Raw genomic sequence first — 23,487 nt, forward strand, 5'->3', positions numbered from 1 at the left:
ACAAAGTTATTCAAAGAAGAGGGCCTTGGGCAGGAGCTGAGGGCATATGGCTGCCCAATACATGCGTTTCTGACTCGGCCACCAAGACGCTCAAGTGGGTCATCTCATCCACCACCTGCATGCTGGCCGAGTTCCCCGGTTACTCCAAAGCGCCAGGAGACCGGCCTTAAAGGAGCCTTCCATCTCCACCTTGAGATGAGCACAGTCTCCTGTCTAGCAAGGATATGGTCTTTGGTGATGTCATTCTGCTTAATTACTTCCAAACCTCCTTCCTTTCACGGCCTCACTTCCAAGGGCGTGTTTTTACCCTCTCTCCCCATTTCCTTTCCTTAATCCCCGCCCCTGGCCCCAAGATCTTGCTCCATCTTGTCCTTCTACAGCTACTGACTTTGACAAACCTCGAAGTTGTATTTTGATTCACATTTTCATTGACCTCTTTGTGGCATTTGAGAATTCCTCAAAAATTTCTTGTTTTCCTTGATTCCAATGATAAACTACTACAGCTCTTTTCCTACTTCTCTGATCTAGGTAGCTGTTTCCTTCCCCAACTCTTTCTCCTCTCTCCCCAGGTGAGGCCCATATCCTAGGTTCAGCCATCGGTTCTTTGCTTCCAGAACCTTGGGGCTCATTCATTCGTCATTAATTACTGAGTTTCTACTGAGCTAGATGTTGGAGCTACAAAGTCAACTAAGACATAGCCCCTGACCTCAAAGAGATTAGAGTCCAGGGATAAACAAGGAGACCAGATGATTACAGTTCCAGGGGATAAACGCCACGATAGAGGAGAACGTGGGATTTTAGAATGAAGCAGGCATGAGCATCCATCAGATTGAGGGAATCAGAGATATGCGCAATTAACAGTGTTACCCAGAGACCTGACAGAGCACCATGGAATATTTCCTATATATTCAAAAATTTTCTTGCATATTCAAAAATTTTCAAAATAGAAATACTAAGCTCTGTGTGAGATTTCACTTTTATTTTTTTCCTAACAGCTTTACTGAGATACAATTCACATACTGTACAGTTTACTCAAAGCAAACAATTCAACGGAGAGTTGTGTAATCATCACATTTTCGACTTTCTCCCATTTTTAAGTATGATGAAACAACGAGACATTAAGGGAACTTGCTTCGTCACCCCTAACCAGCTGAGCGGGTGCCCTGCAGGGGCTGTCAGGAGCTGAGGGGCCTGGCCTGGACTCCCTGCATGAGGCTAGACCGGTCACCTGGCGGTGGATGGTGCAGTGGTTAAACACGCACCTGGGCTGGGTTAGACTTGGCTTCAAGGCTTGGTTTTGTTACAAGCTGTGTGACCTTTGGTAAAAACCTCTTGGAGTCTTGGTTTCCTCACTGCAACATGAGGGCAATGCAGTAAGCGAGGAGGCTGACTCACCTGTAAGATCGCTCCCAGCTACTTAATTCCCAACTTCAATGAAGGGAAAAACATAATTAAAAATAAATTCCTGAGTATCCAGTACCAGAGGGATCCAAATTCCCTGAAGACAGAGGCTTGCACGCTTCCCTCGTGCTGAGCACCTGGCACAGTCCTCGTGTTCCTCAGCAACTGGCCTTGGCCGGGTGGGAGAGAAATGCGTGCAATGACCCTTCCAAAGGTGGAGAAGGGTGGGAAAAGTTCGGGGTGCGGGGGGCAGCGGAAGCAGCAGGCCTTGGGATGGTCTGCCTGGGAATGGATGGCGGCCCTGTGAGCGTAACCGGGGTGGCAGGGATTGCGGGGTTTTCTTTTAGAACAAACTTCGTAGGCATGAGAAACGCCATCAGGAATGCAGCCAACAGCACTTGCGGATCATTGCTTGGCACATCAGCGAGGTCGCGAATCCAGTCTCCAAACACGGCAGACAGCACAGAGGGTTACCCAATCCCATATTCACAGCCTAAGAGCTTTCAAATAGTTTACTTTCAAGAGAGGAATCATGAATCTAATTGTGAGCTAAAACAAAAAGCATGGAAAGGGAAATGAGTATTTTATAAAACAGGCGAGAAGGATGTTGTGTCTGGGTTAGCGATAAGAAAAAGCACAGCACACTCCGAAAGAGGGGTGAACTTGGGGATAAAGGTATTCCCATATTTTCCCCTTACCATCCAGGCCTACTGTCTCCAGAGTTCAGTGGCTTTCTGCCTGTGGAGTGCCTCAGGACCCCCAGGGAACTTAAGAAGGTACCAGGGCTGACCCCAGATATACGGGATCATGGTCCCTACCTCGTGCCATGTGGGCGAGTCTGCTGGTGAGCTCCTGCTTCGGCCTCTGTGTACATGGCCCTAACCCTTCACGATGGCGGCAGATGGCCAGCCTAGGAAGGGACAGCCTGGGACAGAGCTGCGATGCCCCTCAGGTAGACTCTGTCCTCCTCCCTCACGGAACCTGCTTCCTCTCCCCGAGCTAACCGCGTCTCTTTCCTCCAACCCGGCTGGTCCATGACTGGTTAAAACTTTAACTGACCTCAACTTTTTTACTGGAAGCTAAGTACAGAAGAGCACACAAGTCTTAACTATCCGGCTCAGTGACTTTTCCCAACAGGCACACGGCTGTGTAACCAAGCACCCAGATCAAGCAGCAGAACAGCCTCAGCACATCAGAAGCCTCTCTCCACGGGAACTGTTATCTTGACCTCTAACACTGTCAATTAGCTTGGCTGCTTTGAAATGTATATGGACACAATCATAGTCTGTACTCTTTTGTGTCTTCTTTTGCACAATACTTTTTTTGCAAGATTCATTCATGTTGATACACAAAAGCAATAGTCTGTTCATTTACTCCTTCCATCCTGTGCATGGAACACAGCGGCTATTTAACTGCTGATGCACATTTAGCTTATTTCCAATTTGAAGCTATTACAAACAGACCGCTGTAAAATTTCCTATGCTTGTCATCGGGTGAACACACGTGTGGTGGCTTTGTAATGCGTCAACCTGGCTGGGCTGAACCACGCTGCTCAGAATTCCCTTCCTCGTATGTTTCCCGGTGAGACACGCAATGTGGAAAGGAAGCGGTACGCATATCGTATTCACTCAGACGGCTGGTACAGAAGCGTCGGGCACCTCACGTGCATTGTGGCTCATCTGCAGGCCACCTCGACTGGGCGCGGGCAGCGAGGTGGCAGCCAAGCCTGTAAATGCTGGACCCACCCCTGGATCCTCTCTCACCTTCTCTGACTCCTAAGCCAGGTGTGTGCTTAGCTCCGTAACGAAGGGCATCAGCTTCATCGGGACACTCACATCATTAAAGCTGGAGGCAGACTGACCTGGGTTCCTCTACATCCTCATGAGCGTCAGCTTCTCCCCATCTTCCCAACCATACTCTCTTCTTCCATGACTGCCCGCCCGGTAGAGTTCAAGCTCCATCATCAGGTGGAAAGAAAGCAGCTTCACACAGACTGTCTAGCCAGCTCCCACAACTGGGTAAGATCAAATTCTTGCAATAAATCCCTTCAGACATCTCCTAGTGGTTCTGTTTCTTTGATTAAACTTTGACTGACATAATATGCACACATTTCTGTTGACTACATCCCTAGGAGTAGAACTACTGTAAAAATGTCTACATCACTGCAAACTAAGAAACCTTTAATAATTCCCAAAGCAGTGTTTCCCAAAGCTTATGCTAATAGGGCTTCTGTGAAAAAGAAAACAAATTTTTAAAAAGAGATTTCGGCCAAATTATCTCAGGTTAAACAAGGACAGACACATTTCTTTACTGCAGAACTTCTCAGAGGCTTTAATACGTTACTCTGCATTGTGAATTTCTATGAGACCTTAATGTTTCCAAAATTTTTTGCCCAATAAACCTATTTTTAAGAAGCACCCTAAGGGACTAATTTTATAGAAGGCATTTTTTTTTTTAAAGAAAATATGCTAGTATACAAGGAGATGCAAGTTGACCTCAGTATCCATTCTTCCTTTCTTACAGAGAATAGAATATCCTATATTTAGCCAGGCACATGGTCTTTCAAATGACAACTATGTTTCTCAGTACCTTCTTGCATGTAGGTAAGGCTACATGAGTCAGTTCTGGCCAGTGGGATCTGGACAGAAGTGTCTAGTTGCCAAGAAGTACCCCACAGGGAGGGAGTACGCTGCCCCTTCCTCCATCCTGCTGCCTGGAATGTGGTGACAAGCCATCATGAATCTAGGTCCCCGGATGAGCCCATGGATCTGAGCCAGCCTTCCAGCCCTAGGCCAGCTATCTCCTGTTGCATGGAAGAGAAATCGACTCCTATCTTGATGAAGCCGCTGTTCATTTGGGTCCCTGGGATTCACAGCCAATTCCCCGTGTTACTCAATACAACTGACCTGTAGAATGAAGCCCCCATTCCTCAGCCTGGTTCTCAAAGCCACCATCCTTGCTCCTTTGTGCCTGCCCAATCCTTACTGTACAGAAACTCAAAGACTCAGACAGAGGGAAATGACATCCTGGTAGTGACATTCTTCACTTCTAGATGGATGCAAGTCCCTCAGGGGAAAGTTCCATCGGGGGCAGGCTGGCGGATCATGGAATGAACACCTGCTCCAGAACACAGCTCTGGGAATAGTTCTCTTTATCTCGCAGGAAGGATGCTTCTGCTGACACACTCCTTCAACGAAAGGAAAGTAGATGAAGCTACTCTGGTCCTCACCCCAGAAAACATAATTACTGTCTAAGATGTCTATCTCCACAGGAGAAGGGACTCCTTCAAGACAGGAACTTTGCTTGTTTATCTTCAGATCCTAACACAACACACTGCTTAGCCCAGGACAGGATGAGTATTAAAAATAATAATAAAGAGGCGCCTGGGTGGCTCAGTCATTGGGCGTCTGCCTTCGGCTCAGGTCATGATCCCAGGGTCCTGGGATCCGGCCCCACATCGGGCTCCCTGCTCGGTGGAAAGCCTGCTTCTTCCTCTCCCACTCCCCCTGCTTGTGTTCCCTCTCTCACTGAGTTCTCTCTGTCAAATAAATAAAAATCTTTAAAAAATAATAATTAAAAAAAAAGAAAGAAAAACAGCTTTATTGTGGACAGGCATTTTTTAAAAAAGCTAATCAACGAATTAATGTTAATCACCTTAGGGGTAATGATATTGTGGTTATGTAAGAAAATGTCCTTCTTCCTAGGACGTTTATACTCAAGAATTTAGGAGTAAAGTATCATCGTGTCTGCATTTGCTTTCAAATGGCTCAGGGGGGAAAAAAAAAAAGTATTTCTGTATATAGTCAGTTCTGATATGATGCTTGCTGAATTAGTGAGATATTAGAGAACAATCTGAGCATAGGGAATTTCACATTTCCTTATGCTATAGATCCAATGCAATTTCAATCAAAATCCCAATAAGTTATTTGTGGAAATTGAAAAGTTAATTCTAAAGTTCATATGGAAAGGCAAAGGCCCCAAATGATCAACACAATACTGAAGAAAAAGTCAGGAGGACTGACACTACCCAATTCCAAGACTTAGTATAAAAACTACAGTAATCAAGACAGTGATTAGTGGCGCCTGGGTGGCTCACTTGGTTGGGCGACTGCCTTCGGCTCGGCTCGTGATCCTGGAGTCCCAGGATCGAGTCCCGCGTCGGGCTCCCTGCTTAGCGGGGAGTCTGCTTCTCCCTCTGACCCTCACCCCTCTCATGCTCCCTCTCTGTCATTCTCTCTCTCTCAAAAATAAACAGATTCTTTAAAAAAAAAAAAAAAAAAAAGACAGTGATTAGACAAGATTAGACAAACAGATCAAGGGAACAGAATACAGAGCCCAGAAATAGACCCATGCAAATACAGTCAGCTGATCTTTGCCAAAGGAGCAAAAGCAATACAATGGAGAAAGGATAATCTTACATAAAAAAAATAAAAAAATAAAATCTTAAAAAAAATATATATATATATAGAAAAAAATAAAAATAAAAAATGGATGAAAGATTGGAACAGTCATCACACCAAACAAGATACACACATGGCAAATTAGATGGCAAATTAGCATAAGAAAAACATGCTCAAGGGGCGCCTGGGTGGCTCAGTCGTTAAGCGTCTGCCTTCGGCTCAGGTCATGATCCCAGGGTCCTGGGATGAGCCCCACATCAGGCTCCCTGCTCAGTGGGAAGCCTGCTTCTCCCTCTCCCACTCCCCCTGCTTGTGTTCCCTCTCTCGCTGTCTCTCTCTCTGTCAAATAAATAAATAAAATCTTAAAAAAAAAAGAAAAACATGCTCAAAATTATATGTCATCAGAAAATTCCAAATCAAAACAACAAGATTCTACTACACACCTATTAGAATGGTCAAAATCCAAAACACTGAAAGCACCAAATGCTAACAAGGATGTATAGCAATGGGAAATCTCATTCATTGCTGGTGGGAATGCAAAATGGTACAACCACTTTGGAGGACAGTTTGGCCGTTTCTTACAAAACTAAACATTCTTCCCACACAATCAGGCAATCACACTCCTTCACAGTTATCGAATGAGTGAAAGCTTATGCCCACACAAAAGCCTGCACATGAATGCTTATAGCAGCTTTATTTATAATTACCCCAAACTGGAAGCAACCAAGGTGTCCTTCAACAGGTGAATGGATAAACAAACTGGGACATCCAGACAATAAAATACTATGTAGAAATAATGAGCTATCAAGCCACAAAGACATGAAGGCACCTTAAGTGCATATTACTAAGTGAAAGAAGCCAGTCTGAAAAGGCTACATACTACATAATTCCAACTTTGTGACATTCTGGAGAGAGACAGTAAAAAGATCAGTGAATAAGGAAGGATGAACAGGTGGAGCACCGAGGATTTTCAAGGCAGTAAAACTATTTCTGTATGATACTGTTATGGTGGATACATAACATTGCGCATTTTTCAAACCCACGGAATATACAACACAAAGAGTAAACCCTGATGTAGACTATGGGCTTTAGTTAATTTATCAATATTGGTTCATCAATTGTAACAAACATCTCACAGGAATGCTAGATGTTAATAATACAGGGAAACTGTGTGGGAAGGTGGTATAGGAACTCTCCTTACTTTCTGCTCAGTTTTCCTGTAAATCTGAAACTGGTCTAAAAAAAAAGTTAAATTAATTTAAAAAATAAACTAATAGATGAATTTACCAATCCTAGGATAATTAACCTAGGTTATGATATTGTGGTTATATAGGAAAATGGCGTTATTCTAAGGAGATTTTTCCTGAAGTATTCAGAAATGAAATGGTACGCCTGGAACTTATTGTCAAATAGTTCAGCAGAAAAAGATAAGCATACCTATCTACATAGTCAGTTCTGCTACAATGCTGGCTGAATTTGTTCCAAAGCATTTGATACATTAGGGGACAATTTGATCACAGGGGATTTCCTGTTTGCTGATTCGTGATTTTGATCACAAGGGTCACAACGTGAATGCTGAAAACAGCACCCAGCTGAAATGAGCCACACAGAAATACACAAAATGCACCCCCCTCCACACCTCAAGCACTCACGCGTTACCCGAGTTCACCGTTAGGAGCTGCACCTGTCATTTCTAGGGTCACTACTGTCCATCAAATGTCACACAGCCCTGCTTCCACGTCACTATAAATCACAAGCTCAACCCTTCCGACAACCACCTTCATACGCCAAGTCAGGTCTTAAGGTAAAGTGCCATACTTTGAGTATTTATGTATTTCTTAACTAGTTACGGTATGTAAAATTGTCCTACCATTTGTATTCGGTTCCCATCTTTTTTTAAACTTGTCACTGACAGTTTCTGAGTGCTGTGCCCTGACCCCATCTTCTCCATAAACCATGTGACTTTTGCGGCAAGTCTTTAACAGCACAGTGATTTTTTAGGAATGCATGTTTCACATCATAGCAGAGCTGTGTGAGGATGAAGCAAATATGGCAGAGTTGTCCACAAATGGGGGTGGACTCTAAGTTTTCACTGCACTATTCCTCCAACTTTTCTGAGGTTTAAAAAATTTCAACACACAAATTGGGGAACACAGTGTAAATAATAGGGATGTGAAAAAACAGAAGGTAAGCAGAAAGGACTTTGCAAAAGCAAAATATAATGGAGGCAATGTGCAATAAGTAATATCGAAAATAACGAGGCACCGTGGCTAAAGGTCATGCTTAACAGAAATATTACACTAATTGCAAAAAATTGGAAACCAGCTTACATATACAACTTGTAGAGGCTTAAAGGAAAGTGATTCTGCAAAAATAAAATCATTGTGGCGAGCCCAGAAGGATTCGACAGAGAGGGCTCATCAATCAAAGAGAAAGGAGTCAACGATGACAAGTGCCTTTCCCCCTCTTTCTCTCCTTCCTCCCTCTTGGCCACCCGTGGACCCACCTCGAGGCCCTGCCTCGCAGTTAGCTGCAAAGACAACTTATAGGGAAGGGCCACATGGGGCCAAGTGCATTATGTACATCCAGCCAGCCATTCAATAAATACTGGCAGAGCAGAACTTGGCAGCATGTGCCAGGGGCTGGGCTCACGCAAAGGAAAATATGTCCCTGTTGAAAGGCACCTGGACTGCCCAGCTTATTGGGCGGGCAGCTCAGTCACCCAGGGGGAGCCAGAGGGCAAGGCTGAGGCTGGCTGTGGTCGCACAGATGGTGTGAACCTGCCACTCGCTGTTCTGCAGGTCAGCCCAGCAGCTGTGTGTGCGCCGGGCGCCTCCCAGGGCTGATGCCTGATGGCTCCTGAGCTCGCTGAGCCGTACGCCGTCCTATCCCCGACAGCCAGGACTGCCTCAGCCTTCTTTCTGCTTCTGTGCAGCCTCTGGGAGAGCGGACCTCAGTGCTGCTCCTGCTGCCCGCTAGAAAGTTCAGCTCAAAGTATTTCGTGATCCAATCAAGAAATGGGCAGAAGACATGAACAGACATTTTTCCAAAGAAGACATCCAAGTGGCCAACAGACACATGAAAAAGTGCTCAACATCGCTTGGCATCAGGGAAATCCAGATCAAAACCTCAATGAGATACCACCTCACACCAGTCAGAATGGCTAAAATTAACAAGTCAGGAAACGACAGATGTTGGTGGGGATGCGGAGAAAGGGGAACCCTCCTCCACTGTTGGTGGGAATGCAAGCTGGTGCAGCCACTCTGGAAAACAGTATGGAGGTTCCTCAGAAAGTTGAAAATAGAGCTACCCTACGACCCAGCAATTGCACTACTGGGTATTTACCCCAAAGATACAAATGTAGGGATCCGAAGGGGTACATGCACCCCGATGTTTATAGCAGCAATGTCCACAATAGCCAAACTATGGAAAGAGTCAAGATGTCCATTGACAGATGAATGGATGAAGAAGATGTGGTATATATATACAATGGAATATTATGCAGCCATCAAAAGGAATGAAATCTTGCCATTTGCAACGACGTGGATGGAACTAGAGGGTATTATGCTGAGCGAAATAAGTCAATCAGAGAAAGACATGTATCATATGATCTCACTAATATGAGGAATTCTTAATCTCAGGAAACAAACGGAGGGTTGCTGGAGTGGTGGGGGGTGGGAGGGATGGGGTGGCTGGGTGATGGACACTGGGGAGGGTATGTGCTATGGTGAGTGCTGTGAATTGTGTAAGACTGTTGAATCACAGACCTGTACCTCTGAAAAAAATAATACGTTATATGTTAAAAAAGAAGAAGAAAATAGTAGGAAGGGAAAAATGAAGGGGGGGAAAATCGGAGGGGGAGACGAACCACGAGAGACTATGGACTCTGAGAAACAAACTGAGGGTTCTAGGGGGGAGGGGGTGGGAGGATGGGTTAGCCTGGTGATGGGTATTAAAGAGGGCACGTTCTGCATGGAGCACGGGTGTTACACGCAAACAATGAATCATGGAACACTACATCAAAAACTAATGATATAATGGTGTTTAACATAATAAAAAATGGCTTTCAAAAAAAAAAAGTATTTCGAGTAGACAGAGCAAGGATCTTAACCAAAATGATCGCTAAGGGGAAACACGTGACTTCCCTTCCTCCTCCTCCCTCCTGTTGCGTGGTTCCCAATCACGAATTTCCTCTTGAACACAGGGGAAGGGAAGGAAAAATAAGATGAAAACAGAGAGGGAGGCAAACCCTAAGAGACTCAACCCTCGGAAACAACCAGAGTTGCTGGAGGGGAGGTGGCTGGGGGGATGGGGTAACTGGGTGATGTGATGAGCCCTGGGTGTTCTAGGCAACTGATGAATCACTGACCTCTACCTCTGAAACTAATAATACTCTATGTTAATTCAGTTGAATTTAAATTAAAAAAAATTTCCTCTTGAGGTCTTCACATCAGAAACAGTGGCTGTGTCAGCTCATGGTCCTGTTACAGCTCCTTCTGACCTCAAGACGGAGCTTTGCACCCCTCTTTCCTCCCCAAAATACGTTTTTTTTTTTTTACTCGGTCCATCAGCTTCTTTTCATCAGCATACACACCTCCGCAAATTCCAGTCAGGAAGTAAAATGGAATCTTGTCTCTGGAAGAAAGGCAAGAATCCAGGGGTACTTGTAGTCCCAACAGCACATTCCCCTCATTTCCTTAGGAGGCCACCAAATGCCAGAGAAGGAAGAAACCTCAAAAGACTCCAAACACCAGAAAAGGAAACAGCCTCTATTGACTTTCGGTCTTAAATGGTTTTAAAACCACCTGGGATGAGAGTATGCGCCAAGCAAAGGAAGAGTCAGTATAAAGAAACTTAAGGCAGGAAGAAATCAATCCTGGTGATTTCAAGTCAGCCCTAGGCCAATCCATGGCTGAATTCCAATGAATTAATTTTAGGTAGAAAAAACTGTACCATTTCACGGGCCCTGTATCATGTTACCCTGGGCAGCGGGGTGCGGTGGGAGGGCAGGCCCCGGAGACCCAGTTTGTCACTGAGCTCTGCGCTCTCTGCTCCATGACTTCAAATGGCTTAACGGCTCAGTGCATCTGCTTTTCTCACCATGACAGGGATGAGCAGTGCTGGAAGGATCAGAGGCCAGGTCCCTGAAAACTCCCAGCCCAGCTCCCGGCCACAGCGGGCCCCCCCCCGTAACTGGTAGCCATGATGACTCCCACTCCTGCTTTACTCTCATCTCTTAAGGGAAGAAACAGAATTCATAGCCGATGGCCACGAACGGACTTCTCCCTGAAAACCACAGGCAGGTGCATCACCAGTAGCCGGGGAAGATTCTGCCCATGGGGGATGAATGAAATGAACCACAACTGTATTCCACTGACCTCTGAGGGAGCTACTGAGAAAGGATGGGGCACGGGTCATCATCCGAAGGCCCTCCTGGTTGACTGGCAGCACCGGCCCTCTCTTTGCCCTCTGAGCTGGCTATTCTCAGGACTGCTCTTTGCGTCACAAAATTATGCTCCAAATCTTCCATTCTCATTCTACTTTGTCACTTCCCCAGCCATGGCTGGAGCCATTTACTGTCCGCGCAAGTCAGGCGACCTGAGCGGTGCTCCAGGCTTGTGCCTTGGCCACCACACCTAACCCGAATCTGCCGCGGCCCCCTCATCTCCACTGCGTAAAAGAAAATGCTCGGATTGTGTGGACTTCGTGGGGAATATACGGAGGTTAAAATTAGTGTGAGTGATCTTAAATACACTCATGTGACATAAACAGGAGCATTGAGACAGAATTAAACAGGTGTTGAGGTGTAGCGGTTGAGGGAGGAACAGGTAGTAATTCATTTCTCATCAGGAAGAACATAGGGAAAAGAGGGATCTTAAAAAACCTCAGCTCTCCTCCTCTCAGCCTTCCACACACATTGCATAGGAATTCCCCCCAGGCTCCCCACGAAATAACTCGGTGTGTGTGTGGCCCGGGGCGGGGGGGGGGGGGGGGGGGGGGAGGGGGGGGAGTGCATGTAGCCTTTTAAAGTGGATTTCTTATCAAGAAACACTCCAGTGATTCACTGGCGTCAGACATTGTGTACAAAGCCTTATCCGCCGCAGGCCCACACACCAGAGGGCAGAAAAAAAGTAAGAAAATTTTACTAGAAACTCAAAGAACAAAATACAAATGAAAAATCTGGGCTTGAATCATGGGTTGAACACAATGAAAAAACAAGATTCTGGCTGCCAAACCTCTACCACCTGCCTCGCATAGTTAGCATCTGGGCCTGGTTTCAATAGCAGCTTTGTAGCCCAGATGGCCAGCACGGCCATCCTAAGGGCTCCCTGCTCCAGGGACAGACTGAATGAGAGAGAGAGGAGAGAGAGGAGAGAGAGGAGAGAGAGGAGAGAGAGGAGAGAGAGGAGAGAGAGGAGAGAGAGGAGAGAGAGGAGAGAGAGGAGAGAGAGGAGAGAGAGGAGAGAGCGCCTCTCCTTCACTTGAACCCGACGTCCCTAGTCCTCACATCATTTATAGATTGGCCAGCATAATTTTCAAGCCATGAATCCAAAGAAAATCATATTCTTTATGCCTCTACCCTCTTCTCTGATTCTTTCTACAGATGCCCAACCGAAAACCTAGTGTCTCATTGCCATACCCCAGACTGGGCATCACGAGGCGTAGCTCTGCCGGCCGTGTGCACGCCCACCCACACCCCAACCAGGACCCACTCCTCCCTCCCACCCTCTCTTCGACCCCTTTCACCGCAAGGACACGCCCACCCCCAGATGCAGCACAGCTGTGCCTTCTCTCCTACGTCTCTCGCCCTCTTGGGTGCACAGGCGCCGACAGTTACATATGCCAGGTGGGAAGCTGAATGGAATTGCCACGGGCCGGGCAGTAAATGACTGGGTAGGTCTGGAGAGAAGGGAGGAGCTCCTAGGGAAGGAAACAGGACACAGGTGCAAGAAACATGGGGGAGTGGAGAGGTAAGCAGGCAAGAGGAAATCCAGACAATTTCTCCCACGTGAGAAGTTCTGTGATACGTCCTGATTTTTGTAAAGAAGCCAGTATTCGCTTTACTATTTTTGGTATGACAGGCTAAGGAAGGGCAAAAGTCTTGGTGGACCCAGGTTACTAGCACTGCGCCCTAAGTAACCGAGCCACCTGGCCACTCCTGGTGGACCAAGAGTAAACAGTAACACGCGGCAGATCTGCCTCGGTAGCAGAGTCAGGAGGGCACTGAACTAAAACCAGGAGCGTGGCCTGGTCCCATGATGTCTCCAGCTCACTGGGCAACGGAGGGTTGGCCTCGCAGTTCTCCAGACCATGACTCCCTCACCCATCACACAAGGGACAGCGCAGGAGCTCTGAGTCCTGGTGCTACCCTTGGAGGATCTGGAAACCTCAGGAGCATTCATTCCAACCTCCACTTCGGGAGATGTACCATGTAATTTTCACTTTACAGAGGTACTGTCAGTATTTCTACAAGATGCCAAGTACCATCTTGGACGGCGATAGATGACAAAAGACAGGTAACTTAATGGCCAAGTAAATGGGTAGGGTTAACAACAGCTTTCCAAAAAAAACAAAAACCCACCAAAGTGAAACACACATTCTCTTCCCTGTCCTCTCCCCCTGCTCCTTCCCTTCCTCTCTACTCCCCAGACACAGTAATGATAAAAAATTGGAGGACAGAGGTTCAGGCAATGCAGTACACTAGAAAGACAACTGGACTTAAAGCCAAGTGTGGATTGGCTAGTTAATATTTTCAAATTACTTACTCATCCTTGGTCTGCTTGCTCATGGATGAACTGGGGATAAATGATGCTCACAATTACATGAAACACCACTGAGAGTAAATGCCTGCACAGAGTGTCTAGCAATCAGTTACAATCCATTCTTTCCACACTAACCTTAATTTGAAAACCGTTCCACAGACCCACCCTTGTGTGTATGTGCATCACACCATCACATGTACACACAAATATTCCATATACACAAACCCGGCCAAACGATGGTCACAGCTGGGACTGACAAAGCAGTGGAAGGGTCCCAGCTCTGCTGTGCTCTTCCATTTTATCAACTCCATCTGTGGTTAGTGCAGGCTTTTTCTTTTCTCCTTCCTCTCCCTACACCCTGCTGCCAGAGCTACCACTGCCGAATCAGGCCCTGTTAGTGTTCCCTTGCTGTTTCTTCTAGTTATCCTTCAGCGTTTCCCAGAATGAGTCTCACGCCTGCATCTACTTACTGACAGGTGATGGGGTAGGGCCTAAGGAATATTATTAGTTACAAAGTATCTGTTTTTGTCTAGCAATAGGATTACTTTGGTCAAGGGCGCCTGGGTGGCTCAGATGGTTAAGCGTCTGCCTTTGGCTCAGGTCATGATCCCAGGATCCTGGGATCGAGTCCCGCATCGGGCTCCCTGCTCCTTGGGAGCCTGCTTCTCCCTCTGCCCCCCCCCTCGTGAATAAATAAAATCTTAAAAAAATAAAATAAATAAAGGATTACTTTGGTCAAAAGAGTAATCTTTCAAATTATTGGTATCTGGGAGTCCCAATGACACCAGATGACCAGCAGGTGTTTAAAAAAACAAACAGTAGAAAATACCAGTATGTACTATGTGTAGAAGGGGGTTAGTATTACCTCATAAAACTTCAGTTAAGTGTGTGTGAGTGCACTGACTGTGATATGAAATTTCCAACAGTGGGTCACAGTCAAAAAAGTCTGAAAGCCACAGGGCCAAGGAACAGAAAGGAGTCAGAAAGGCCTAGTCCCTCCACCTGTTGGCACTATTTCTTTCTGAGTCTTGCTGGTTTATAATCCCTGGCCCTAGTTCGGTGACCCGGCCAGGAAACTGTGTCTTCTGCCATCTGAAGATCCCAACCCTTCCCCTCCCACCCCCTGGCAACCCATCCGGTTCTTCAGAACCCATCCTTGGAGGACCAGGAGGAAGCAGCTCTTTTCCTTCACTAAGAGGCACTCCACATTCCAGGACTCCGTTGGGGAGTTAGGGTGAGAAAGAAATACCTGGGTTTCCTAAAACCCCAGACCCTGGACTACCAGCCCTCCTTCCTTCAGTGCTGAGAGCAGATGCGCTGGGCCTTGAGCCCCCTCACCGACCACCTGAGGCTTTCCGAGAGAGCGTATTTACTCACTTTTGAACCCCCATGAAGTCTCTTACCGTTCACTTGGACACTTCCTTCCTGGGTGGCTAAGCCCAAGATTATTTTAGATAACCCTTTGAGTCTCCAAATCAACCAGAAAGAGTCTAGTTGAGGAGGCTTCTCCTTTAATCCGTCTCCGGCTTAATCCCCCAGTCCCATCCCTTAATGCTCCCTGCACTAATTCCTCCAAACGATGCTGTCAGAGCAAGTGAACTTGGCTGCCTGGAAAGTTACCGTGCGGGGGTGAGTGATGGGGAGCGAGGGCGGGGAAGCAGAGAACCTGGAAGCTCAATACAATCCGTTTCAGGAGTTCACCTGGGGGGCGTTTCTGCTCTTGATGGAAAAAACCTTTCAGCCAAGCAAGAAAACAAAAGCCAGCGCGCCCGGGGCCGCAAACAGGATCCTCGGGCACTGGAGAAGTGCAAACAAGGCTGTGGGGAGCGGGGAGCGGGGCGCGGGCCGCGGGACGGGAAGAAGAGGGGTTCGGAGGGCGCAGGGAACAAAGCCCCGCGCCCCGCGCCCAGACCTCGCGGGGGCACTCTGCTCGCTCCGAGGGAACCCTGCGGCGGGGTGGGGGGGGGGGTGCAGGTGTGCGGGTGCGCGCGCAGCGAGCCCCTCCCCCCGCGCCCCCAAAGCCTGGGGGTGGGCGACCCTCTCCTCGCTCCCCTCCCCCCCGGAGCGTCTCTCACCCGAGCGAGGATCGAAGGTGACCACGAACACGGCCACCACCTGGTCCTCCTCCACGTCGCCCAGCTCTAGGCGCCCGGGCTGCAGCAGCACCTCGGAGGCGCCCAGCTCCTCGGGCTCCCGCCTCCTGGGCGGCTCCGCGGCCGGCCGGCCGCCCCCGCCGCGGCCCCAGCCCCGGCCTCCAGCCTGCAGCTCCGGGGCCTGCGGCGGGGAGACGGCGGGGCCCTGGGCCCAGCGCAGCAGCGGCGCCGAGTCTCCCCGCTCCACCATGGCGAGGCGAGGAGGAGCCGCGGGCGGCGAGGGGCGGGCGCAGGGGCGGGCTGCGGGAACTCCCCTCGCCGGGCCGGGCGGGCCGCCGCACCTGCCCCGCGCCGCCCCGCCCGCCCGAGTCCGCGCTCCGAGGCAGCCGGAGAAGGCGTCCCCCCCCCGCCCCTTCCCGGCTTCGCCGAACTGCGTGCGGGGTCTGGACTCACGGATGCCTGCGTGTGCCCGCGTCCGGGAAACGTCCGGTGGCACGGACGCGCCGCCACCTGGCTCGGTCCACCTGCGCTAGGCTGAGGGGCCTTCTCACCTAGGATCCCGTCGGATGACTGTACCAGCGTGCATGTTTATACGCCATCATTTTTGTGATTCCTCTGGTTATGTGGACCGTGACAGAAATGTGTTACATAATCCTCAAAGCGTGCTTAAAGCTAGCGCGGGGCTGGGAAGTGAAGCAAAAGAGGCAGCCAGGCTGTTCTGATGTTATTTGTACTTTGGCCTGGCCTCCTGGAGCTGGGGATTTTGGTGTTTGGCCTGAAGTAGTTGTGTCTCTAATCCAGTCAGCTGTGCCCTGGAACGAGCTGGATAGTGCCCTGCCCTGGCCTTCACTGGACCCTGCCCGGGGCTCCTCCATTTCGGCGACTAAGTCTCCACAGAGGGTGGTGCATGGTCCCTTACCTGCCGCGGTAGGGAGCGGGGAGGTTGAGCTAAATAGATAAACGATGAAAGCAGTCCCCCTTCTTTAGGCTAGCTGCCTAAATAGATTGTTATGTCATAGATTTTGGCCTGGACGCAGCAGGAGCCCTGGGCCGTCACTGACGATCTCCTTGGGAAGATGGGTTAAATTGTATCATCATTGTATCTCTGGCACATAGGGTATGAATCTTCATCAACACCCCCCCCCCCAGGGGACACCCCGTGCGTAAATCCACTGGGTCCTTCTGAGAGCAAGCAGACTGCTGGGCCTTCCTGAACCTTGGATAAATCTGGTGTCTGAACAAGTCTCTCTCCTGGCTTCATGCTTTCTTATATTAATGGCTATTCCTATTATTCCCACCTCCTCTGATTACTTAGCCACCAGATACACTCAAGGGTTGAGGCATTCAAAATAGTATTTCTAAATATAAAAATGGGGTTTCCTAGAAAAATCCTTAGCCAATTTCCAAAGCCATCAGTTTCAGTTCTGACTTGTCTTTCTCTGCTGAGGGACTTCTTTTTCCTGATCTTTTGTATGAACTCCATCCTGAACCCCCTAGTTGAATACCTTCAAGTTGTGTATGTACCAAGAAATAAACTCATAAGTCTCTATTCTATATATAGTCATCCTACATATATGTCCTATATATATAATTTGCTATGTAAAAGAAGACTCAAATGTCCCGGGGCACCTGGGTGGCTCAGTCAAGCGTCTGCCTTCGGCTCAGGTCATGATCCCAGGGTCCTGGGATTGAGCCCCACATCCTGCTCCCTGCTGGGGGGGGGGGGAGCCTGCTTCTCCCTCTCTCTCTGTCTACTCCTCCCCCTGCTTGTGCTCTTTCTCTCTGTGTCAAATAAATAAAATCTTAAAAAAAAAAATTCTCAAATGTCCCAACCCTAAACCTAGAGCCTTTCGCAGTCTTCGTTTATGGGTTTTAGCTCACCAGCCACCATGTCTATCATCAGATTCCCAGAGCCTTGCACAACAGACATTTGTCAACTAAGCAGGTGAATAAAAGTAGAGACTCACACCTCTGTACCACTGGCTACAGTATCTTGCACGTAACAGGTGCTCAAAAATTTTAATGATGGTGATGATAGGCCTCTTAACACACATTCACAGTCTGAAAGAGGCTTTATACCTGACCATCAGATTCATATTCTCTGGATCTACTGAATTTCACAAAATGATAGGAAAGAAACTAAAATTAGCTATTAGAATAGCTCTGCTGGGAAAGGAGTGTGAAGGGCAAGAGGAAATGCAGGGCAGTCACATTCAGAGACCCTAGGATGGAGTTATATTTTAGAATGAGTTCCCCTAGAAGCCCATATATCTAAATTTTAAAATTAATTTATGTTCCCAAATAGTGAATATATCTGCATTATATAAAACATACCTAGGGGCGCCTGGATGGCTCAGTCGGTTAAACATCTGTCTTCGGCTCAGGTCATGATCCCAGGGCCCTGGGATGGAGCCCCGCATCTCACTCCCTGCTCAGCAGGGAGCCTGCTTCTCCCTCTCCCTCTGCCCTCCTCCCCCCTGCCTGTGCTTGCTTGCTCTCTCTCAAATAAATAAAATCTTTAAAAACATATCTACATTATATAAAAATATCTATAATATATAAAAATATACTGTATATAAAATACATTATATAAAGTAATTTTGATCTCTAATCTCACCACTGAGTTGGCCACTGTTAGGATTTTGCTTATCCTGTTTCACCAATTCTAGGGTGCAGCTTTTCACTTGCTAACATCGCTATGGTGACTCCGAATTGCCGCCAGCCCCACTGAGGTCGAGTTCTCACAGAGGAGATTTGTGTTTGCTTTTGTCAGCCATCTGGAGGCACCACCAACCCGAGACTACTTTGAGTTAAATTCTCTGCTTGAGGTTCTTTGGGCCACACTGGTAGTGGGAATTCAAAATGCAAGTTAGCGTAAACACTGGCTTATAGTTCAGATTCTTGGGCGAGATGTTTTCCTTCTCTCTGGCCAATGAAAACGTAGAGACGAGCATGTTTCCCTGGCCAGCCTTCTCTGTGTCGGCCGTTTATTTGCCACAGCTGCATGTGGGCTACCTAGTGCTAGACTCCTCATCTGGGGCACTTAAAAATTCTTAGTGGCATGTAAAATAATGCTACATCTTAAAATAAGTGATATAATTAAAAGTTTTCTGTTTATGTTGACATCATACCATATGTCAGTTTTGTATTCTTTTTTTTCCATAGCCTCTGACTGCAAACATTTTCCCATCCTATTAGGAACTTCATGTATGCATCATTTTAATGGTTCCCATTGTACGTATGTTTGAAAATTTACTTAACCATTCTCTCCTTGTTGGACGATCAAGCCCTTCCTCTTTTTGTTATGCCTAAAGTGTTGGCCAGATTTCACTCTGAACTAACACTACCCGTTATATGCCAAGCCCTGCACACAGTACTGGGGCAGCTACGAAGAAGGCTGACATCCATTCTCATCAGGCTTAGAGCCTAGCAGGGAAGGCAGCTATCAGGCAAGGAATGAAATCTGGAAGGAGGGGTGACAGGGCAGGTGTAATCGGCTATTCGGGTTGTTGATTTACGGCAGAGTGCCAGAGGGGGCAATGCTGGGTTAAAATATATTCGTGTTTTTAAGGTTTTTGATAATCTTGCCAAATTGTTGATTCACTGTTGTATAAGGACATCAATTTCGTTTCATTCTTGCCCCGGTTAGATATTGCCATTTGAAATATTTTTTTGCCAATTTGTCAGATGAACATGGCGTTTTGTTTTTAAATTAATGTTTTGTGACTGAATCTAATCATGGTTTCAAAGTCTATGTTGGTGATTTGTGGTTGTTCTTTCTGCTCCTGATGCCTTCTGCTTGCTTATCTGCTGGTGTCTTCATGCTCTTGTTTTCTATTTACATGAGTTCTTTATACAATAAGAATATTAATCTTTTGTCTGGCATAATTTTTGTTAATCTTAGTTCCAATTTATTGCATGGTTTCAATGCTGCTTAATTGCTTTATGAAATTTAGAAGTTCGAAATCTTAAGTTGTCAAACTTATCCATTCTTTTTGTGATTTCTTATGTTGATTTGACATTTAGAAAGTTGGTCCCTACCCAGAAATTGGATCAACATTCACTTTTATTCTTTTAGTTGTTTATACATTGGTTTTCCACATTTGATCTCCTAATCTAATCAATGTTTATATTGCTAATGTGATAATGAAGTGAGACTCTAAAATTTTTATTGAATTTAGTAACCAATAATTGCTATACCACTATTGAATAATTCTTTCAATTCCTATGATTTATAATTTCCCTTTAAATTACAATATTGAATTCCTGATATTTACTAATTTATGTATTCTTTACCATTGATGTGTCTATTCTTACAAGTTTTGTAAGCTTTTATTTCTAGGAGAGGTAGTCTTCTCTTTTTACTCTTTTAATAAGTAGATGTCCATGGCAAAATAATCAAATTACACGCAGGACATACAGTGAGCAGCAATTTCCTTCTCCTCCAGCCTTCCTCCCCCATACCCTTCTCCCTCCTCAGGGATAGCCACTTTTGACAGTTTCTATCTTTAGGGTTTCTGGTGGTTACCCTCTGTGGAAGAGCTGTAATTCTTCCTTATCACACTTCCCCCAAATCATTAAGTGTTTGTTTTAGGAAGGTAAAACTTCAGCGTGGGGATCTTGTAACTGGATCAGAAGCATGAAGAAATGGCTGGCAATGTTTGACCAAGTTACTAGTGACTTCTTGAGCCCCAGCCCTGGGAGCAGAGAGATAGTCAAGATCTAGGCACAACAGATCCAGCTCTTTGCCATTCCTACGAATCTCTTCCCATGAGAGCAATGAGTGTGTGTGTGTGAGAGAGAGAGAGAGAGACGGAGGGACACAGAGATCTCATCTCTGTGGCCAGGGATGGCCTTGGACCAGGTCACGTAGGCAGCCCAATCTGCTCTAATTTTGGAGAATCTGGGAATGGCCAAGTGCCACATAAATTTTCCTAACTGTGGGTAATAGAGAACAGACCAGCAGACTAACGAGTCTAGACCGTAGTTTCAAACTACCTGCTCCTTAAAATATGGGCAGTACATCAATGGTCTCTAAATTATTGGGATGTCACGTTAGCAATCTGTTCTTGTTCTAAGAAGAGTACCACGTCTTTGTGAGTGGACAAGGAGGATGTCTCTGTTATAAAAGCTATTTTGACAGACATCCTCTAGTCTTAGCAAATGGGACATCTTGGCAAGAGAAGCAGTTTGTTAGAATCTGATTTATTCATCAGGTAGATTTATAGTAGATTTGAAGAGAATAGATGATTCTGAGGATTTTTACTAATGGCACTAAAGTCTTCATGAGTGAAACGACATGGTATCAGTGATTTGCTTAAAAAAAACTCCAGTACCCACCCCCTCCAACAAAATTGCAGATACAAATGAAACAAGATTTTACAGCTGCCCATAATTTTTGAAGCTACATTACTGATACATGGTGACTCATTATACTGTATTTTCTCTACTTTTGGTATGTTTGAACATTTCCACAAGAAAAAGCAAAACAAGAAGAATTAATGAGGCTTTAAAATGACCTCCAGGCTTCCTCTTACTCAGCCCACCACCTTTCCTTGGAATTCCGCTCTGCTGTCAATGCTATTTAGTAGATACAGCTGTGTAAGCACTCGGAAACGAGAAACGTGGAAGGCCAAATATAAAGTATGGTTAATGATTTATAGAATTATCACTGGATTCCCTGCCAGTGACAGGTGTCTGCTGCTGTGCACTCTCTCTTGGGGGTGCGGAGAGGAGGTCAAGAGAAGGTCCCCTTCAAGGCTCTTGGGCTTGCTGAGCACCCTGGGCTGGGAGAGGAGTCAGGAGCACCTGACATGCTCTGCTGCCGTGGGCCCACACCGGTCACGGCTGCTGGTGGATTTGCCCCGGGAGCTGGCCAATGTCGGTTGCTGATGAACATAGTCTGCTCTTCACTAAGTTACTGCAAACTTCCCTCTGCAGGGATGAAGCAACACTTCCGGTTGTGATGAGACACTGAGCGAGCTAAGGAGAAGGAAGAATATGGGACTGGGATGGGCAGGGAGCTCAGAGATGCTGTCTAGTCCTCTGGTTTCCTCAGTGAGCTAGAGAGGATTCCTCCCCAAGTCCGCGAGGCCCACAGGCCCTAGTCTGAGAATGCTGACCACTGCACTGTGGTCTCCCAAGGGCAAGTTCTGGTGACCAAGGCCAACGTTCCCCTACACCACCCTGGACTTCCCTCAGGTTTGTCTCTAGTCTTCAGAGTCCAGGCCCAACAGTCTGAGGCCCAGAACATTGCTTGCAGCCCCAGCCCCCTTCAAGTCTTTGCTTCCTGTCCTGGAGCCTGCCAGCTTCCCAGAAGGCCTCAGAGGAAAAAATGTCCCTTTCTTGCTTGGGAACCCAGACCTCCCAATGGGTCCCCGTGGGGCAGTCTCATCAAATATACCATAATACAACACCGGTATTTTTCAGGGTCTGGAATGACTCAGTCTTAATTTAGTCTTCCATAAATATTGTGCTAGAGCTTCGCTTTGGCTTGTTCATGCATTTTTTTTTTTTTTCCTTTCACAATTCTCCCTCCTGAGGGAATAATGAGGCCAGCATGTCCTTCCTTGGAGCCACAGACTCTCAAACAAATAACTCATTTTCCATGGCCTTAATTTCACTTTTGCAAAGGAACAGTCTACCCCAAAGCTGAGTATGAGTTTCTACCTCTTCTAAACCAATTTGAATGGACAGACTTTCTTGCTTCTGTTCTTCCCATTAGTGTTTCAGAGGCCTCAGCACCAAGGTTGGGTCAGAGTGGGGCTCTGAGTCTAGCTTTCTCGTCACTCAGCAGTGGGAGAGAGCTTCCCCCAAGCACCGGGCTTAGGGATCTCAGCCCTGAGATGCAAAGCTGCCTTCCTCCTTCCACATCTGACTCCTTGGGAACGTTGCTTTTCTCCACTGCAGCAACCCCTGAAACAATAAGAAAAATATTCAAACTTTTAAAAAGTCAAACACTGAGTATTTGAAACAAAACTGAGATATATTAATTTTACCTTCCCAAGTCCATTCAAAAATGACTTAGGGAACACCCACTACGTGTCAGGTATTAAAGGAAAAAATCCCTCTTTTCCCCTTATTGCCACAGATTTTCTGCGTTCCGCTTTGACCCCTCGTCTCATGATGTGAAGCTGTGTGCCTGGGATGGATGCCTAGGGTATTAACACGCACTGAAACAAAGAGGAAATTTTTTTTTAATTTATTTTTTTATTAACATATAATGTATTATTTGTCTCAGGGGTACAGGTCTGTGATTCATCAGTCTTACACAATTCACAGTGCTCACCATAGCACATACCCTCCCCAATGCCCAGCACCCAGCCACCCCATCCCTCCCACCCCTCTCCACTCCAGTAACCCTCGGTTTGTTTCCTGAGATTAAGAGTCTCTTACGGTTTGTCTCCCTCTCTGGTTCCATCTTGTTTCATTTTTCCCTCCCTTCGCCTATGATCCTCTGTCTTGTTTCTCAAATTCAAAGAGGGAATTCTTCATAATGTGCAGAAAACTGAGAACAAAGAACAAGAGTGAGGCATGACACCCCAAATAGTGAGGCTGTGGGCCAGAGGCAAAACGCGTGCTTCCGGGGATCCCCTTGGGCCATCAAGGTCAGCAACCACCCAATTCCCCTCATTCTAAATTAGGAGTCTCCAAATTGGGAGTATCTTCCCCACCTCATGGCCTGAGACGGGGACACTGGTCAACATCCAGGCTGTAGCGAAGGAATAATATCACATGGCCTGCTGTGATAGTTGTGAACAACAAACTCACTCCCAACTGCAGAATCTCAGTTCATAGCAATTTCTTTACTTGTAACCTGAGTCCTCCTTT

The 23,487-nt window shown here is 46.8% G+C and overlaps 1 protein-coding gene and 1 long non-coding RNA gene across 10 annotated transcripts in view; both read right to left on the minus strand.

Annotated features, from left to right (window-relative positions):
* The window catches only part of DENND11 (DENN domain containing 11), a 43,855-nt gene extending 27,591 nt beyond the window's left edge, over nt 1-16,264 (minus strand). For 4 of the 6 annotated variants that reach the window (XR_013442902.1, XM_036111346.2, XM_078059655.1 and 1 more), the window contains exon 1: nt 15,640-15,930. Coding sequence is in view for 4 of the 6 variants with exons in the window: in XM_036111346.2 (XP_035967239.1) it covers nt 15,640-15,907 (268 nt within the window). In the remaining 2 variants the exon portion in view is untranslated. Of the gene's footprint in view, nt 1-15,639; nt 15,932-16,110 lie in introns of those variants that run through there. The other 2 variants (XM_036111348.2, XM_036111347.2) reach the window with 2 other exon arrangements.
* Nucleotides 16,265-21,075: 4,811 nt separating this feature from the next.
* Nucleotides 21,076-23,487, minus strand: part of LOC144379609 (uncharacterized) — a 41,181-nt gene continuing 38,769 nt past the window's right edge. For 3 of the 4 annotated variants that reach the window (XR_013442907.1, XR_013442904.1, XR_013442903.1), the window contains 3 exons: nt 23,053-23,164; nt 22,656-22,829; nt 21,076-22,572 (listed from right to left, as the gene is read on the minus strand). This is a non-coding gene — a long non-coding RNA (uncharacterized LOC144379609). The remainder of the gene's footprint in view (nt 22,573-22,655; nt 22,830-23,052; nt 23,165-23,487) is intronic. The other variant, XR_013442905.1, reaches the window with a different exon arrangement.

Source organism: Halichoerus grypus, chromosome 12 (assembly GCF_964656455.1).
Source record: "Halichoerus grypus chromosome 12, mHalGry1.hap1.1, whole genome shotgun sequence".
In the NCBI taxonomy this organism is placed as follows: domain Eukaryota; kingdom Metazoa; phylum Chordata; class Mammalia; order Carnivora; family Phocidae; genus Halichoerus; species Halichoerus grypus.